Source organism: Strongylocentrotus purpuratus, unplaced genomic scaffold, assembly GCF_000002235.5.
Source record: "Strongylocentrotus purpuratus isolate Spur 01 unplaced genomic scaffold, Spur_5.0 spur5_scaffold_16, whole genome shotgun sequence".
Taxonomy (NCBI): Eukaryota; Metazoa; Echinodermata; class Echinoidea; order Camarodonta; family Strongylocentrotidae; genus Strongylocentrotus; species Strongylocentrotus purpuratus.
Genome location: NW_022145601.1, coordinates 30,290,039 through 30,308,539, shown reverse-complemented (window position 1 = coordinate 30,308,539; position 18,501 = coordinate 30,290,039). Strand labels below are relative to the sequence as shown.

Genomic DNA, 18,501 nt, shown 5'->3' with positions numbered 1-18,501 from the left:
CCTTTTATGCTCTTTTTTGTGCACTCTTTTGGTCATTTGTATTGGTTTCTTCGATTTTGTTTCGTTGCACTTCGCATCATGTGTGTAAATTGCACTTCACATTATTCATTTATTGATCGCATCATATTTTGTTTTATGTTTTTGTCTTGTTGTTTATTTTTATGGATATATGCAATTTTCTTATTTTCTTTTGGGCAATGGTTATTATTTTCTAACGATACCAACTAAATCTACCCATTATATTTTCTGTTCTTAAAATGAATGCTGTTTGGATTTTTATTTTGTAGTCTGAAATTATTTTGCTTTAAAGACCATATATAGCCTTTCCTCACTTATTTGATTGTAATTATTATATCATAATTGATTTCAATATGTGCTATATTTGGATTCTGTTAATGTATTATTGTTTGCCTTATATGCTACATGAGGGGAAATAACATATTTTTTCATTCTTTAAGTGGTGTACATAATAATATATATATGTATATAATTCCCCTTTATTATAAAACTTTTAACAATGTTCACCATACTGCTATACGCGTACATGTGGAAATTAAACGTTATAAAGCAAATTCAGTTCATCTTCCAAGTTCCCTTCCTTTTTCAAGCATCTTACAATATCAATCAAAATTATTGCTTTTTCAAGAAGAATGGAAAAATGCTCAAACTTTAAGCCTCATCAAATAAGATATTTCAGTTAGATTAATTCAGGATCATATTATTTCAATAACTTTAAACTGTATATTTTCAAAAATGTTAATCAGGGGAAACCATCCAAATTCACAGGAAAATCATTCAGAAAATTATTGTACAAGTGATTGAATCCTGTTCTGTGATTGAGTTTATTATTGCTAATTGTTATTACTATTGTTTTTCTTTGGTTTTGTAATATTTGCAAACTGGTTAAATTTTTGTTTTTGTAAAATTGTGTTCTGTTTGTGCAAATTCCAATATTTTCCAAACGAATTACATGAGCATGTTTTGGGGCTAAAAACTCATGGTTTATATAGCTTTTTTACTGAATTATGGAAATTATGAAATCCAAATTTCATTTAGAACTTTAAACTTCATCTGAAATATTATGAATGGTCTTGCAAAATTTCACCAAATACTTAGTGAGCCCCATCACTGTTATGTTTATAGGTAGTTGATACCCTTTAAAACTAACTACTTTATTTTACAAAGAAGATTTTGTCATTCATCAAAATCAGAAAGAAAAAGGATTAGGCATGGATTCCCGAGCATGTGTTTGGATTTTTAATCACCCCTTCCATATTTGTTTATTTTTTTCTTTCTCCATCCCAATTCACACAACCATACCTATTCCTAAACCTCCTTTTCTGTTTATTTTATAAATTTCTTGGTGGTATGTGGTTTGTATCTCCTTTGATCCCGTCTGTTCTGTCCCTTTAACCTTCCCTCCCTCCCCTCGATTCATCATTCATAAAATACATGAATCTAATATAGACTAACAGCACCAGTAGCCGAGCAGACCAACCTTCACTATCATCTGAAGACCCCCTGAGCATGGATCATAGACCACCCCCTTTGCCCCCTCGAGTCGCCACGGACTCCACTACCACCACCACCACCCACCGTAAGGCCCCCGATAGACCCCCTTCTGGAGGCAGAGATGCCCATTGGACACGCCCACCGGAAGCAGGGGGGCACAATGGCGATATCCCCCAGAATGCAGTGCCCCCACCTCGCCCGGTACGATATGATATCTACGACCGGCTGCCGCGAAGCAGGACAGTCGATTTGGGTGAGCATGCGTTGGACTCCCAGAAGCGAGCCACTCGGCCAGACTATGATGTGTTACCTGTGCGCAGACCGGTTTGGAATCAGAACAAGAGCTATTCCATGGATGGAGAGGATAGTGATGACTATATGGTAGGCTCGGCAGCCAGTTTGAGACAATTGCTGAGACAGCCTAATGTATCTAGTAATGAAAATGTGAATAATAATCATGATGAGATTGACAGTGATGCGGATAACTTGGAAGATATGCCAGACATGTCGCCCCCTCCTGTTCCAACTACCCGCAAATCATTCATTGATAGCACGTATGGTGAAAGTCCTTTTGTGCAACGCTCGGTAACGCCGGACACTAGTGTAGCCCCAGTGCAGAGACACTCGATACGTGAACCCGAGTATGTTATGATGAAACCGCAATCGGTTCAAGACTTGAAGCGTGAATACACGCAGCTTTCTTCAGCGGACAGTGACTACGCTGTTCCGATCAATCATAAACATACTAGCCCAAATAATAATTCCAGTCCAATTCAAAACAATGCTGCCAACGCCCGTTATCTTTCTGATAAAGACAAAGCCATCTATCTCTTAATGCACCCTAAACGTTCATCAACCCAACAAAGCAACAATTCTAGCCATAGTTTCACCAGGACAAAGAGTGCCCATCTGGTGAGGCGACCCGCGTTCCTGAGAGCTGCAAGGACACCGGAGCAGCGCCGCGGGACGGTGTCGGCTTCAACCAGACTCAAGGATGCGGAAGGGTCATCCAGCCTTCCTAGGAGTGACCAGTCGGCCGGAGAGGGCCATAAGATGAGGCGGTCCAGGAGCACTGATGATATCTTGAAGGACGGTGACTGGACAATGCCTGAAGAAGCAGAAAGTCTTCAAGACCTTCTAGCCAGGGCCCACATCTCACCAAGTGAGTAGAGAATAGAGTCCTGTCTCATAAAGAAGCCTGATGATTACCCAATTTAAATCGGTTTCTAGATTATTTTTTTTCACAATTTTTTCCTGATGTTCCCCCCCCCCCCCATTTTTTTTTTCTTCCGGATTTTACCCCAATTTTCTAACTCAAAAGGCGGGGAATGTTGTTAGATGCCTTTTTTTTTCCTGAATTTTTTTTTTTTTTACTCAAAGGGGAATGGTTGAGGAAAAAAACAAAACTTTTTTTTTTTAGTGCTCACCATCACCTCTGCATAAAGAGTTGCGATTGATCTCGCACAATCAATTATCGTCCAAACATTCTCAAGGTAACATTCTTATATCAGACAGCGTTGCAGTCACTGTCAATCACAAGTGAAGTTGGTATCAATTTTAATTATTGACAACTCTCTGAACGACAGGGACCTGGAGTGTCTAACTACAAATATTCCCCTAGAATAAACAAAGTCCATACAATTATAGCCACTTTCCCATTAGGAGACACAGCACGGTCTCCCCCCCCCCCCCCCTACTTTTTTTTCTCCAACTGTCCTCTAAGTAGTAAAAGGGAATAAAAAAGCGCCTAGCTTAAAACAATTTTATTGCAGGGCTCCAAACTGTTTTAAGGTTTTTGTTGGAAGGAAACGGTAAAAATCATACCGGTAATACGTCTTATTAACAGATATTTACGATAATATTAGGTTGCTTATATTTAGACTTGGAGCGTCATGAGCTTTACACTCATATGATCATCAAGCACATACATGCCCTGCAAGCAAAGGAGAAACAAAACCTTTAAAGAAAATTGGTAACATCAATCAGATGAGAGAAAATGGTGCTTAGGTAGTGACTTCAATGCTAGATGTCCAATTATAATCTGAAAGTCTGAGTGAAAATAGACCATTATTGACGATATAAATTGGGAAAAACTGATCTGATCGATTCCTAAATTCTCCCAACTATATTAGTATATTTTAATTTTAGGTGAATGTAAATCATCACAAAGCAATGAATTGGCACTTTATCCCATTCCAAACATTTAAGTGTTGAAAGATTTTGGAAAGCCTGTTTTATGTCGTATATTCATGGTAAAACAGTTGGGAAAATTCAAAAAATTGGTTGGGAGAATTTACTGTTAGAGGGCTTGACCATTGATGCCTTCAAAGAAAACCATACATATCTTTGTGGTTTGAGCATTTTTAAGGATTTTTTGCATGTTAGAGGGTTAGTTAAGTAGAAGGAATATAATAAGTTCCATTTCATACAAAAATTACATTTTTTTCATCAACTTTCAACAATAATAACGGTTCACTTTAAAACGGGCCTAGTATGTAAGAGATCAGTGTGCTGGGGATTATGGGTGCTTAGACATGTCACTAGAGCATAGATCCTCTGTTGAAAGAGTATTCATAGTTGACAGAAGGCCTGTCTTCATCAGCTTGAGTTTGCCAAATAACCCACTATTTTCAGTCTCTGGATATTATCTCGAAGCTAGAAATTGCGTCATCACCAGACCGATACGCTCATCACAAGCTAGCTCGGATGGGTGTAAATTAGCCCGCTATTTCCTAAATAGCAGGATATTTTGGATACAAGACCAACATTTCTTGAGATATTTTCTTGACCAAATGTACAGCTAATTGCAACTGCGGGCTGATGAGGACTTAAATCAACTGGCTAATTTGCAATTAGGATAGTTAAAATAGCGGGTTATTTGTCAAACTCGAGCTGATGAAACTAGGCCTAGAAATCCAGGGACGCTTCCACAACTACCACAACCACCCCTATCCCCCCCAAGCATCATACCATGTGACTAGTTTTACAGGATAGATAGATATTTTTATTGCCACATTCCCTCTCCTTTTCTACCAACTTCATTCCGTTAGTGAGTTTGTTCACCGAGGGCTTTAGGTATGAGGTTTCGGCAAACACGATTAAATCAGTTCGAATAATAGAACTAACAGCTTCAACTTTTCACCTTCTAAGGGGGCCAAGAAGTTAAGAACACCAAATATTTTTGTTAAATCATAGATTGCAACACCTGATGTTGCCAAAGTAACTTAAATGTACAAAATTATATAATTAAAAGGTTACAATTTACATGTGGAAATTAAATACTCATTGACATCTTTCTTGATTCTCTCCAAGGTTTTGAATAGCAACATTGCCAGGAGAAAAAAAACCAATGTATGGTTATGTAAATTAACTATTAGATAACTTTCATGTGGGTTTTGCTATGAAAAACAAAAAATAAATAAATGAAAAAGTAACGAAATAGCAGAGAAAATATGAAAATGATAACAAATTTGTCATGTCGTAGACCTAAGGCTTTAACACGCATCCTGCCAGACAAGGAATACTCGTCAGTCTCTTGATAGATACTAATACAATATGAACAGCATGTGGATGATCCTCCTGTGTGGCCTCACATTTACAACAGATCCTGTGAAAAGTGGCACTTTGCCATGAAGACAATACCAATACTTTCCATTGTAGACATGATGGACATATGTTACTGATGGCATGTCCTGATTTAAAAAATTGTTTCCAATTTTTTGTTGAAAGTAAATTCATATTGAGTTTTCTGAAGAAAGAATGTCTTTATTCAACCTGATTTGATTCTCATTACCTCCCTTATTAAACACTTTCTTATTGCTCCTCTCACATTTTTTTCAAAAAATATAAATCTTGTCTGTCTCCTGTTGTCCTGTTGCTTTAGTGTACATAATTATTCATTTTCGTATTGCAATTGGTATGCAGATACAGTTGAAATGAGAAAACAGCTTATATTTGTCTTTATGTTTTTTTCTTTCAGCTGACCACCATTCCACAAAAGATCCCAGGAGCAATTACCTAGTCCCACCATCCGCCAGACGCAAACTACCATCACCAGATGCGCACCAGATAACTACGAGTACCCCTCCCCCATCATCTCACACCCGTCCGCACTCCCTCAACCAGACCCCGCCCTCGTCTGGTTACCACGGCGAGGCAGCATACCTTGACATGTCACAGAACTCGCTGGAGAGGAAGAAGAAGAATGAACAGGAGAAAGCCGCTTCCAACTGGATAAAACCGGTTCAAACTAGCTCAGAACATTCATCCTCTTCTTCCTCATCAGCCATTACTACAAAACCGGTTTCATCCAAGGGGAACAGGTTGTCTTATCCACCTATATCCAGTTCAAACCAGACCAAAGCAGTTCCATCCAGCATGGCAGCACCACATATTTTGTCCAAATATGTTTATGATCCTAATGATGATGAAGTAGATTTATGATATATAGATATTGTTAAGATGATCAATGGCAAGATGTATTTTGAAAATGGAGCTGTCATTCGAAATGGACAAATTTTTGTGTTAAATTAAAACGTTTCGTCTGTTTCTATTAATTTTGTGTATTATTGTATGAAAACATATTGTATGACCAAGTACAATACTTGTAGGTACCCTCATGTATTTGTCTCCCCCAACCTCATTTCATTTGATACTGGTGTCAAGAGGATTTATAGAGGAATTGAATATACTTTATATTTCCCCTGAAATCAAAGCTGTATGTTTTTTAGAATTACAGAGAAGATTCACCAGATTTATTTCATGGAAAGAAACATTCCTGCGGTGTATTTTCTTCTTACTGTCCTACGCCTTAATGGAGAGGGAACATCTTAAATGTAGATCGACAACTCCAAAGTATCTCAGTCGATGAATTTGAATCTCATTTATCAAGTAAATATAATCAGTGTGGAATTGGAGCATCCTATGGCTCAATAATTTGTTTCTCCTTTCATTTTTTTCTCTGCCTATCTTTCTTTTTATAGAGCCCTATTTTGTTTCTTGTCGTGACATTGCATTTCACAGTATTTTTTCTTTGGGTAATATGCCATCCCGAAAGCGAAAGGTAGAATTAAAAAAGAAATCTTCTATTTCGTAGGTCAAGGTCAAGGCCTTTTCTATATTTCTCATGTACCCCAGATATTCTCTTTTTATATTCCTACCTCAAAGTGATACTAATAATTTGTTACAATAAAATAAAAGCTGATGAAGCCAGTGGGTTACAAACTATTCATGATCAAGTTCATCTGAGAGAGCATGCAAAAAGGTATATTTTATGATCATTTTTTGTGTGGTAAATTTCATACTGAAGATGCTTCCCGTCTTTGAAATCCTCCCATCTTTGAAATCCAATAATCTTTGAGAATTATCCAATGCATTTGCAAAAAGAATTAATGTATGTGTTTTGTCTTGTTCTCCTGCAATGTTGTAATCCTGAATGGAAGAAAGAATGGTTTGTATTGTAAGATTGTGATTAAATACAGTTAATCCAAGAGAAATTGAAGCTAAAGGATTTATGTACCAACATTTGTTGGATTAAGATGAAAATGTCACTTAAAGGAGAAGTCTACCCACAATCTCTGTATAAAACTTTCCTATTATCCCTATGTCAGTTTTACATTGTTGGTACTTTGCCTTCTAAATTTGAAGAAAAAAATGATGATACACATCTTGACGAGAAGACATATTGATGAAAAATGAAACAGTAACATTTCTTGCATATGTTTGATGAAAGATATGAAATTACTCATCATGAATAAGATGATTCATTCCGTTCAGCACACATACTCTATATTGTCTCATTTGACAAGGGATATACAAACAAAATAGCTATTTACTATTGCCTCTGCACCATACCAAAAAAAAAACGCTGGTGTATCTTCTAGTGTGACAAAAGACAGTAAAGCTAGATTGCTTTAAAGAATGATTCATATTGTCTGTTTCGAGCCAGGAGGGTGTTAACTCATATACTTTACACACAGTCAGCCCCCTGGCTCCAAACAGACGCTGTGTTGTATCACTATTCTCATCATATATTTTCTTCTGCTACGAGTATGAGCACATTGTGCTACAGCTATTTGTTTACATGTCATTTTGGCCTAAATGTGTATTTATTAACTGCCATCTTTTTAATCTTGTGTTATATTCTTCCAAACCGACTGTCTCAGCAACTACCATATACCTTTGAAAAACTTGTCGCATCTGCTACTAAACATTTATGGAAGACTTTTATTGATTATTGTGTATTATGTTTGTAAATAACTACAAATATAAACAGAAATGTACATTTTTTTATATATTTGATAAAATTGAGTAGTGTTCATTGTAGAGTGACATGAACAGATAGTAGATACATTACAAGACTTGCATGGTTGCATTATACTCTGTTTCTTTACTAATATTCCTCTTTTTTAGTAGATTGTTTACTCCATGTTTCAAAAGATGTGCTCATGCTACGTATTTATGACAAAATTGCTTTGAATGAAGCAAATTCTCATTGCGAGTGTATATTTTTTCTAATTCTGTATTCAACTTTTATTTGATGACCAATAATTATGCAAACAAACATACTGCTGGTATATTCCTTGTATTATGCGATGAGAATTTCTTTCTTCTTTTTTTTCTTCGAGAATGTATCATCCTCGTGAATGGTGTATAATTCAGGTTGATCTCTTGTCAGCATCATGATGAAATGCATGTTACAAAAGTGAACCCAGATGTGAATTATGAAAGTGACTGGTAAATATTAAAAGTCATGACGCAGATTTATATAAAAAGAAAGATCGTCTGTGTATTATAATTGTCTTCAATTTATTATGATAAGGGTGGTGATGATGGTGGTGATAATGAAGAGTAGGAGGTAAAGAAGGGTGATGATGGTAATGGTGATGATGATGGCGATGATGCTGGCGACAATGATAATGGTGATGATGATGCTGATGATGATAATAATGGTGGGGGTGATGATGATAATGAGGATCATGAGGGTGGTGATGATGATAATAACAATGGAAATGGTGATGATGATAGTAATGATGGTGATGAGAAGGAGGAAGGGTTAATTAAGGTGATAAACGGACCAATGATGATGATAAAAAAATGTATACATTTCTATACATGGTGATCAACTCTTAATTAGCTTCTTGCTTTTGAATGAAACAAAAAGTCTGGCACAGTAGCTGCCAGACTTCTTCTAATTTGTACAATCTGTCTAGGAAATAATACAAAAACAAAACATTGGTACACTTTTCCTTTGATGACCTTTAATTTAATCATTCAAAAGCAAGTTTGGGACATAATTTATACACCATGAATTCAGACTGGCAGAATTTAAGCAAAATAACTCTTAAGATATATCAAAGCTAGGAGAGGAGAAATGTGCCGAGGATGAGAAAGGAAAATGGAGAAAGAGCCAGATGGAGAGAGATTTGAAAAGGAGAAACAAACTACAAGAAAAAAAAAATCTTCGTATATGACATGTTTACATGTTTATTTACAACCTTGTTCATTATCAAGAGGATAAATTTGCTTCCTTTTTCCATGCAGTCTGAGCAAAAATTAGACAAAACTAGTCATGACACTGGTCATATGTTATAACACTCCATGCTAATCAAGCTATGAAACTTGACATGAGTTATCAATGTGCGCATAATGTAAGGTTTTCCTGAACTTGAAGTATAACTTGAAGTATGTGTTTCTACTGCACAATATGAACTGCAATACTTGTAATATATCAAGGATTCTTTTAAGAGAACATGTCCCTTTCACAAATTGTAAGCTTCCATTTTATAACTGTTCACATGACCGCTCTCTACCAATCATATTTTGATTAGAAACCACGTCACCATTTATAAAAGGGAATACTAGAATATTATGCAGGGACCTGTAAATATTATTATACAATTTACAGATCCAGGTCTCTGGTAAAGATGTTCTCTTTTCAATCCCAGTCTAGACTTAGTCCATAAACATGACCTGTGCCCTGTTTCATAGAACATGTTATCAATAACAAATTACAATAACTGTTATAAGCTACTGAAATCGTGGCGTTTGATTGGCTGAGATAAAATTTGTATTAGAAAAAGTTTAGCATTTGTTATTGATAACAAGTTTAATGAAACAGGCCCCTGGTTCACTCTGGTCCACGTTGCTCTCTTTTCAATCCCAGTCTAGACTTAGTCTTAGATCATGATCTGGTCCACCCTGGTTTCGGGTCTGGTCCACAATGCTGGGATGGTTTAGACTGCAGTCCATCCTCCATCTAGGACCAATGATGATCCAGTCATATTATCACAAGCTGATGAACAGATGAAATTCACTGCTTCACCGACCTGCTCCATCGTGGTACATTCTTTAGATGGGTGCTTCTCCAACAGAACCTCCTGCAAAAATAAAATAATAATCTTCATTGATTGATTGATTGAAGGATTTTATTAATAATTATCCATTCTCGCAGTCCAAAGACTGAATTGCCATGGTTACAACAGTTTACAATGTATATACATGATAAAAGCAATTATACAATAATATATTAAAACAGTCTAGGCAATCAACATTAAAATTCATCCATCCTCCATCAATCTCGATAGACTCCAACAAGCCTCTACAACAGTTTTTGAGCAATACTATATCAGTTGTAATTCATAACAAACTTAATACCAGAGGGTGGAATTTGTCAACAGGGAGAGTAAGATCACTTGAACATTGGTGAAAGGCAAAAGACAAGTAGTGATTTTGTTGATCACCTTTCGGGAACTTATGGAACGTAGCGGGCGACATAACAAAATAGCTTGACATGTAGATTGAGAACTTAGTTCGATTTTTCTGCTTGAGAATTTTAGTACAGGTTTACAGGCAATTTTAACTTTTTTGCATTCAATTTCATACCTTTTCCATCCCGAAACGTTCGAACCTTGCGCGTCTTCAATTGCATGAATCGTTTTCGTCATGTTGCAATTGATTTCGTCAAATTCGTCATTTGTTTGTCATACATGTTATAAGGTCTGCATTGTCTGTGCGTCGAATTTGAATGAAACTCTCTTGAAATTGATTGCCCATAGACGAATTTGATCATTAGGCCTACACAAAAAAGATTTTGTATTGCCCTCTAGGTGCCAGCACCTGGGTCGGTTGGTCGATTTTTTTTTTCTGTCCCCTCTTTTGGCTGATATTTTTCAGTTTTTAATGCTTTAATACATATTATTTTATTCATTAAACATATTTTTTCGAAAAATGGTTTCGGAACAAAAGCTTAATAAAATGCCGACCGTAGATTTTAATATTTTGGGTTGGTCGCAAAGAGCAATACAACAACTTTATTTGTTAAGGCTTACATTCGGCAGCGAATTTTGGATTGCCAATTTTCCCTATTAAGCAACACAACAACTTTTGTTAAAGCCTTACGAGTTCGAATAAAGTCTGACGACGATGAATGGCCAAGTGTTGAAGTTGATTGACCATTGACTAACTTGAATGACAAATGATTAAATCAACTTTGGCATTTACATGATCCTGGATACCTAGGACGAAATCGAAGCGCACAAAAAGGAATTTGAACGAAAAAAGTATTAAAATGGACGGAAAATCCTTTAATTTTCAATGATAAGAAAACTAACGATTGAAAATCATGGTCTCTGAATTGGAATATTGGATTGTCAAAATTAAGTGTACTTAGTCTATTTTATTCATTAACCAAGTCAATTCCCCCATTTCACTGTTACTTATGAAGTTGGAATGAAAATGTCCTTACCTCTTTTCATAAAATGATTGTGACAATATAATTTATTTTGTATATTAATAAAGTTTAGTCCTGAGAAGATATTGTCTGTCAAGAATATATTGTATTGTCACAAATTCACAATCATTTTATAAAAAAGAGATAAGGACATAATGATTGCAGCTTTGTGGGCATTAATGTATTTACAAAATGTTAATATTCAATGTTCCCTATTCATGATTTTTTTTCTGATCGGATAAACATTTTAATGGCGGATATAATCATATTTCCAACAATTCTTATCGAGAAAGTCTAAGCTAGCTGTAATTTGAATTCGTACCTTTGCGTCTTGCCAAGAAATCCCTCTCTGCTCTGATATTTCGTCTACTTGCTTTTCAAACACTGTATAAAATGAAAAGAACAATACATAAAACAGTTTTGAGATAGAAATTTAGAAATGCAGACACAAAATCCCAAGTGGATCACATCTGCAAGTCTTATTCAAAATTCTATCATTTTATATTTGTGTACCTGTGGAAAATGATTTTAATTTTATTAGAAATCAATGCATGTTACAAAATCTATATTATTTTGCCTCGTGCTAATTAATTTTTCTTGCTCCTGAAGATTATTTCAAATCTCTTACGTTCTGTTGAGACCCATCCGGGACATATAGCATTGCACGTGACCCCTGACCTTGCCGTTTCCAAGGCAACCACCTGAAATTAAAAGATAAGGATGAATCACGTATCAAGACAAAAGTCAAGAAACAAAATGCCTTTAAAGGTAATATGTTCCATTTGCAGGCCAAAAATTGGAAAGGTTAAATTCCAACGGCATTTGAAAGATAATACTAATTTAGAACTTCCCTAAAAAGGGGGCTTGAAATTTTCTTTAAGTGAGAAAATAACGACTATTAGGTGTCGAATCGACTTAGGTGCTATAGAGCCAGTGAGTAATAGTCTGATTTTCAGACAATTGTACCGAATGGTCGTACGTTTTATGCTGCGCGAAGATTCAATCAGTTTAATTTTGGCCATTACAAGAAGTGGGTTATGTAGACAAATGCTCATGTACCCTTTACAGCTCATTTTATGTATGTTATTACCAAAGAAGAAAAAAAACCAGTCTGTCACTCAAAAGTGTCAGACAGTGACGTCTAGCAAATAAACGGGTTTCCTTGCATAATTTGAATATTAAGACACTGTTAACGTTTAAATTTCACAGATAGGACATACATGACATATTCATAATTCCTGCAAAGTTCTACAGAATTTGATGTTGGCTGCAAAAGGGACATAGTATCTTTTAAGTCCATTTGCCTATCGCTATTTGTTAATGACTGTAAGGACTTTGCAAAGTTCAAGCTAGGTCAACTTGAATAGTCTTGTCTAGAGTACCTACATCTTTATGTAGGTACTCTAGTCTTGTCTATCATTTTAATGACGTATTACGTGATCCGAACATGATCTTTTTATTAGGCAATACATCGGTGTATTGAAATAGCTATTGAGTTGATTTCTTGAAAGTGTTTGCGATCGTGATTGATATACATGTATTATTTGTTTTGTTATAGTGTTATCGTCCAGTCGTTAACCTCTGTACCGATTATATCTTCCATCATCACACACACAAATACTATTCCAGTCGTCTGTACCGAAAAGTATTTTTCTCTCTCAGTTTTCCCCCTTTTTTAAATATTTCTTTCTCTACATCCACCATAAAGATATATTAGGCAAGCCCATCGCTCTCGTCGAGATCGAATCAAGGGTATTGCGATTGTTATGAATATCAAATGAAAATATTCCAAATAGGTTTTGATTATTTGTTCTTATTTGGGTGCAAGGGTTCTAACCGTTTCATTACCTTTGTAAGTCCTTGGATACCGTGTTTAGCTGTGACGTAAGCTGATTTGTTGATAGAAGCCACGTGACCATGAACGGATGAAATATTGATGATACGACCCCATCCTAGGAATAATAATAATCATTTGAATGACTGCAATTTATTTATGTAAAGAGGAATGAAGATGTTTTGGTAACGTTCTCTCTCTCTCTCTCTCTCTCTCCTCTCTCTCTCTCTCTCTCTCTCTCTCTATCAGCAATACTTTTCTAAGCAGCCCTCGGACCTCCGGACCGTGTTAATTATCTTTCCTTGTGAAATAAGGCCATTTGAGAAGAAAATCATGTTTAGCGTCCCCGTCCGTTTCCTTTAAGGTGGCCGCCTCCTTCTTCTTTTTTAAAATATTTTTTTATATAATTTTTATATATTTTTTTTTTGATGAAAACATGCAAAACAAACTGCTAAAATGATGTATTTCGGTTTCAACAAAAGAAAAAAGATGCCGGCGGCCATCTTGAAAAATAACCCGACTGTCAGGGAAAATGTGGTCTACTGAGCGGCCATTTTTGGGAGAGAAAAAAGGGCCTCCTCTTTCCCATTTTTCAGAAAATGAAAGATAGAGAGAGAAAAAACAAAGGGAAAAGTTTACCTTTCGTCCTCATACCCGGTAAAAGGTTTTGAGTGAGAAGAAACGGAGCGGTTAGCATCACTGATATCATGGAATTCCATTTATCGAGAGGGAAATCTTCCACTGGACTAATGAACTGGAAACCTTGAAAAAAGAACAATAAAAGTAAACTATATTCACAAATTGCCGAGTGGAAGAAATTGAAGGAATTGAGAATCCGGAAACCATGAACATTGTCAGTTTGTGTTCTTTCAGCCTATTATGCTTTCTTTCACTTCTACCTCCATTTCATTTTTTGTTTGATGTTCGCAACATCAATGACGCATATCGGATCACCCAAAAACATTTTTCGATAATCTCTTCCAACAACTTTCATTTAAGACTTATTATGTTGTCCCTACGTTACTAATTCATACAATGCGTGTAGTATAATCTTTGAAGAGCATTTTGGGGCAATCTATCTACTTATGTTGTATCTCACATCATTAACTTGTCCTTTATCTCCCCCCTCTCCCTCCCCCTTTTTGCCATTCCATTTGGGGAGGGGGGGGGTCACGCTTATGCCAAGCTATAATACTTAAATTTAACTCTGAATATGTTTGGATATATACCTCAACAATATAGCGAAATAAAACATGTATATATATCACCTGCATTGTTAACTAATATATCCACACCTCCTGGGTAGTGAGATCGTACCTGGTTACATATACCAATCACATCGTCCTCTCGAGATAGATCGCCTCCTATGTAGGTAACTGGAACATTGTAATTACTGTCAAGATAAAACAGTCTGTATATAGTAGGATTGTTCGTTTTTCACAAACTTCTTTGATTTGATTTGATGTATTTAATTCTGTTTAATTTTCTTTTTCTTTTGCAGTTTTACAAATATATAACTAACAAATCATTGCAAAGTTTACACATGAAAAAAAAAGAGTATATAATGAATTAAGGCTGGCTGTAACTAATCGAAAACAGGACGGTTGAAAGCCCCTATAGAGGGGTAACAGAACGAGAAAAAGGGGGGGGGGGATGAAAGAAGGGTGTACATCAAGATTCACAGATGTATGTGGTAGTTGGAATTTCAATTTGATATATGAAGATGAAAAAGAAGATGCACATTGAATTGGGTTGCCAACTTGGGATATAAATATAGAATGAGAAGACTCGCGAGGTTGCATTGGATACTTTAAGACCGACATCTTTTGTAACATGCTCTAAAACTATACGATTTAATTTTTTTCTTCTGAAAAAGTCAAGAGGCAGTATGACCCCCCCCCCCCTTCATTGTGGATGCATGATCAATATATTAAAGTGACCAATTTTCAATTATCGTGCTGGACTGTTTTGCAAGATAGTAGAAGAACATTTATGGAGGCAATACCTTTCAATCTCTGTCTTGTGTTTGTGTATCAGTTGATCATTACCAAACCCCGTAATGAGAATGGAACGGCCTTTGCTTGCCAGTGCTCGTGCGATACCTAGGCCTATACCACTTGTAGAACCGGTGATTAGTGCTACCTGTGCCATTCTGAAATTAGAAAATGATATTGAAGGCGATTAGAAAATAGAGGTATAGCCCCCCCCCCCCCCCCCCCCCCACCTCCTACTGTTATGTTTTTCAATTGAGGAAAAATCACCATGAAGCTAAAGAATAATTAAAAAAAATACCTTTTACTGTCAAGAGGGGTAAGGAAAAAAATGAAATAAATAATCGTGAGAGGGAGATAGGTAGATAGAGAGAGAGAGAGAGAGAGAGAGAGAGAGAGAGAACGAGATATATATATATATAGAGAGAGAGAGAGAGAGAGAGAGAGAGAGAAGGGGGGGGGGGGGTAGCTGCGTCATGGGAAGGGGTTATCCCGGTTCAAGCGGCTCCAAAATGATCTGACTTTTTATTAATCATATACCTGCAGTCGGTTGAAAGACAAAAGTCGGCGGGCAACTTTCCCAACAATTAACACCGTAATTACAGTATAACCCCCCCCCCCCCCCCCACCCCCCCCCAAAAAAAAATGTTGTATTGCCCCTTGCGACCGACCAACAAATCTTGAAATCTACGGTCGGCTTTAAAAAACGGTCGGCTTTCTGTTTTTAAGAAGAAAAAAATATTAATAGCATTCAAAACTGAGTAATATCGGCCCAAAGAGGAAGTAAAAAAAAAAGAAAGAAGATTTCCGACCGACCGATCCATGTTTTGGCAGCTAAAGGGCATTACAACATTTGTCTAACCTCATGGACAACCCCCCCCCCCCCTGCAGACATACCCCATATGTATATTGTCCTCTCTGCTTTTGACCCACTGATTAGGGGATGAGTAATGATATGATAACGGATGGATCTTAATTATTAGCACTTGGTACAAAATCATGCAAATCAAAGAGATCATGAATGAAATATAAGAGCATTTTGTCAAAAGAAGTGCAGATTATAATAGAGAACACAATCATACTTACATTCAAAGTTTGTGCTAAGCAGCGACATATATGATACGCCTATGAACTTACTTCCAGATTAAACTTATACCCGAAGACTGAAGTCACATGAGAGATAATTCTAGAGCTTACAGTACATACAATAAATTCTGTAGTTGCGAACGCCATGCATACCAACGAACCCAGGTGTGACTAAGTATTCTCTATACAGTGCTAAACTTCGACTTCACATCACACATGTTATAGCTAGAGTGTTCATTGCAAGCACTATACAGTCATATACAGGCGCGCCGGAAGCAGTTTGGGATTGGGGGGGCAAACATTCCAGGGGGCTCACCTTCCGAGGGCAGTGACGTAATGAGAAAAAACGTTCGGAAGGGGGGGGGGGGGGGCAGACGAAAAATCTGCATCACCACCAGTCTTACACGTACATGCAGGTCCCGCGGAACGTTTTTCAAAGTGAAGTATTAACGATCAGGTAGAGCGTAAATTGGCGTGGGGTCCAGCCTCGGCAGGGTGTCAAGGGGCTGAGCCCCCGGAAGCTCAGGGATTTTAGGTATTTAATTACGGTTAGATGAGCATCCAGGGGCCTCTTTAAGGCCATTGACGTGTTCCAGAGGGGGGGGGGGGAGCCCCCAGAAGCTCAGAGGTTTTAATATTTGACTACGGTCAGATGAGCAACCAGGGGCCGCCCAAGGGCACTTGGTGGGGTCCAGGGGGCAGGGGGCCCGCGTTATTTTTTTATGCGGCACAGATTGGGGCTTTTTTTAAAAAGGGGTCTTGATTTACAGACTAATACTGGTCGTGTGCGTACTAGACAGTATAAGTAGTAGAGGTCTGTTTTAATAGTGTTACATGTAATCCACTACCGCATGGAAAATCATTACATCAACAATTAAAATCAAATTGGAAATCTGAAGAGGAGGCAGCACGTCAATAAGGAGAACATCACAATAATTAGTCAATAAAACTTAACTAACTTAAACGAAGAGGAATGTTATCTAAACACATAGTTCGCGATGGATCCGATGGATATACAAACTTCTTCGCAGCGCTAATGCGCTAGCGAACATGACTAGTCTCACGTACGTGCAGACACTATTCAGAAGGGAAAGAACGTACTTCCCATAGGTTTAACACGCGCCATGCCCCAATCTGTGCCGCATAAAAAAATAACGCCCCCCGGAAGCTCAGGGGTTTTAGGTATTGAATAATGGTCAGATGAGCATCCAGGGGCCCGCCTTATAGGGCCCTTGGTGGGGTCCAGGGGGCAGAGCCCCCGGAAGCTCAGGGGTTTTAGGTATTTAATAATGGTCAGATGAGCATCCAGGGGCCCGCCTTATAGGGCCCTTGGTGGGGTCCAGGGGGCAGAGCCCCCAGAAGCTCAGGGGTTTTAGGTATTTAACTACGGTCAGATGAGCAACCAGGGGCCGCCCTAGGGCACTTGGTGGGGTCCAGGGGGCAGGGCCCCCGGAAGCTCAGGGGTTTTAGGTATTTAATTACGGTCAGATGAGCATCCAGGGGCCCGCCTTAGAGCCCTTGGTGGGGTCCAGGGGGCAGAGCCCCCGGAAGCTCAGGGGTTTTAGGTATTTAATCACGGTCAGATGAGCATCCCCCGGAAGCTCAGGGGTTTTAGGTATTTAATTACGGTCAGATGAGCATCCAGGGGCCCGCCTTAGGGCCCTTGGTGGGGTCCGGGGGCGGAGCACCCGTAAGCACTGGGGTTTTAGGCATTTAATTACGGTCAGATGAGCATTTTTTATGCCTTATTTGTGACATTGGCAGGTCACTTATTTTTTCTCTCCGTCTTTCTTTCTTTTTCTCTTTAACATACTTTTTCAAAAAGTGAGGGGGGAGGGGCTCGAGCCCAGCCACTTTGCAGACCATGTCATAAAGGCTTCTAAATAAGCGTATTTTTCGCCCGACTGTAATTTGGGAATTTCTTATTTTCCAACAAACGCATAAAAAGGTATGACTTTAAAAAAAATGGAGAAAAAATACCGGAAAATCATGTCATAATAGCAACATGTGTAAATCACTGGTATCGTATAGATATACCCCCCCCCCCCATCAGTACGCCAGCGTTCAGGGGCTCATGTCTTCTCACCCCTATAACAAAACCAAAAAAACAGACACGTTTTCCCATTCTCGCACAATATGTCCACGATATGCGCGTATCGCTATTATAAACCGTATAGGTAGCATGCGCAATGTTTATAAAAATTTAATTCCTGTGAACTTTCCTTTTCTTTGAATGGAATGGTATATGTGCTTTAATTCAGGTTTTTATTATTGTTATGTTCTTTTGGGTTAAAAATACAAACCATGTTTATTCCTTTACTGCTTTTTTTTTTTTTTTTTTGGAGGGG

At 37.6% G+C, this 18,501-nt stretch overlaps 2 protein-coding genes across 9 annotated transcripts in view; one reads left to right on the top strand and one right to left on the bottom strand.

The window, feature by feature from the left end:
• The window catches only part of LOC587777, a 132,835-nt gene extending 124,546 nt beyond the window's left edge, over positions 1-8,289 (top strand). For 7 of the 8 annotated variants that reach the window (XM_030987257.1, XM_030987256.1, XM_030987255.1 and 4 more), the window contains 2 exons: positions 1,468-2,674; positions 5,492-8,289. In XM_030987257.1, coding sequence (XP_030843117.1) covers positions 1,468-2,674; positions 5,492-5,955 — 1,671 coding nt within the window. In that variant the 3' untranslated portion in view covers positions 5,956-8,289. Of the gene's footprint in view, positions 1-287; positions 343-1,467; positions 2,675-5,491 lie in introns of those variants that run through there. The other variant, XM_030987261.1, reaches the window with a different exon arrangement.
• A 224-nt stretch (positions 8,290-8,513) lies between these two features.
• LOC105445159 (D-beta-hydroxybutyrate dehydrogenase-like) lies at positions 8,514-16,183 on the bottom strand. The gene is made up of 8 exons (XM_030987517.1): positions 16,154-16,183; positions 15,049-15,228; positions 14,349-14,469; positions 13,716-13,950; positions 13,091-13,194; positions 11,871-11,943; positions 11,565-11,626; positions 8,514-9,890 (listed from the first exon to the last, which is right to left on the bottom strand). The coding sequence occupies exons 2-8, from the start codon at positions 15,225-15,227 to the stop codon at positions 9,747-9,749; spliced, it is 918 nt and encodes a 305-aa protein (XP_030843377.1). The 5' UTR covers position 15,228; positions 16,154-16,183; the 3' UTR covers positions 8,514-9,746.
• Between the last annotated feature and the right edge of the window lie 2,318 nt (positions 16,184-18,501).

Bases quoted from the DNA above. Each gene is read 5' to 3' on its own strand.
- LOC105445159 (XM_030987517.1), bottom strand. From the start codon at position 15,227: ATGGCACAGGTAGCACTAATCACCGGTTCTACAAGTGGTATAGGCCTA. The intron at 11,944-13,090 runs GTAATGAAACGG...TTTTAATTTCAG, and splicing joins GTATCCAAGGACTTACAAAG to GTGGTTGCCTTGGAAACGGC. The intron at 11,627-11,870 runs GTAAGAGATTTG...CATTTTATACAG, and splicing joins CGGATGGGTCTCAACAGAAC to TGTTTGAAAAGCAAGTAGAC.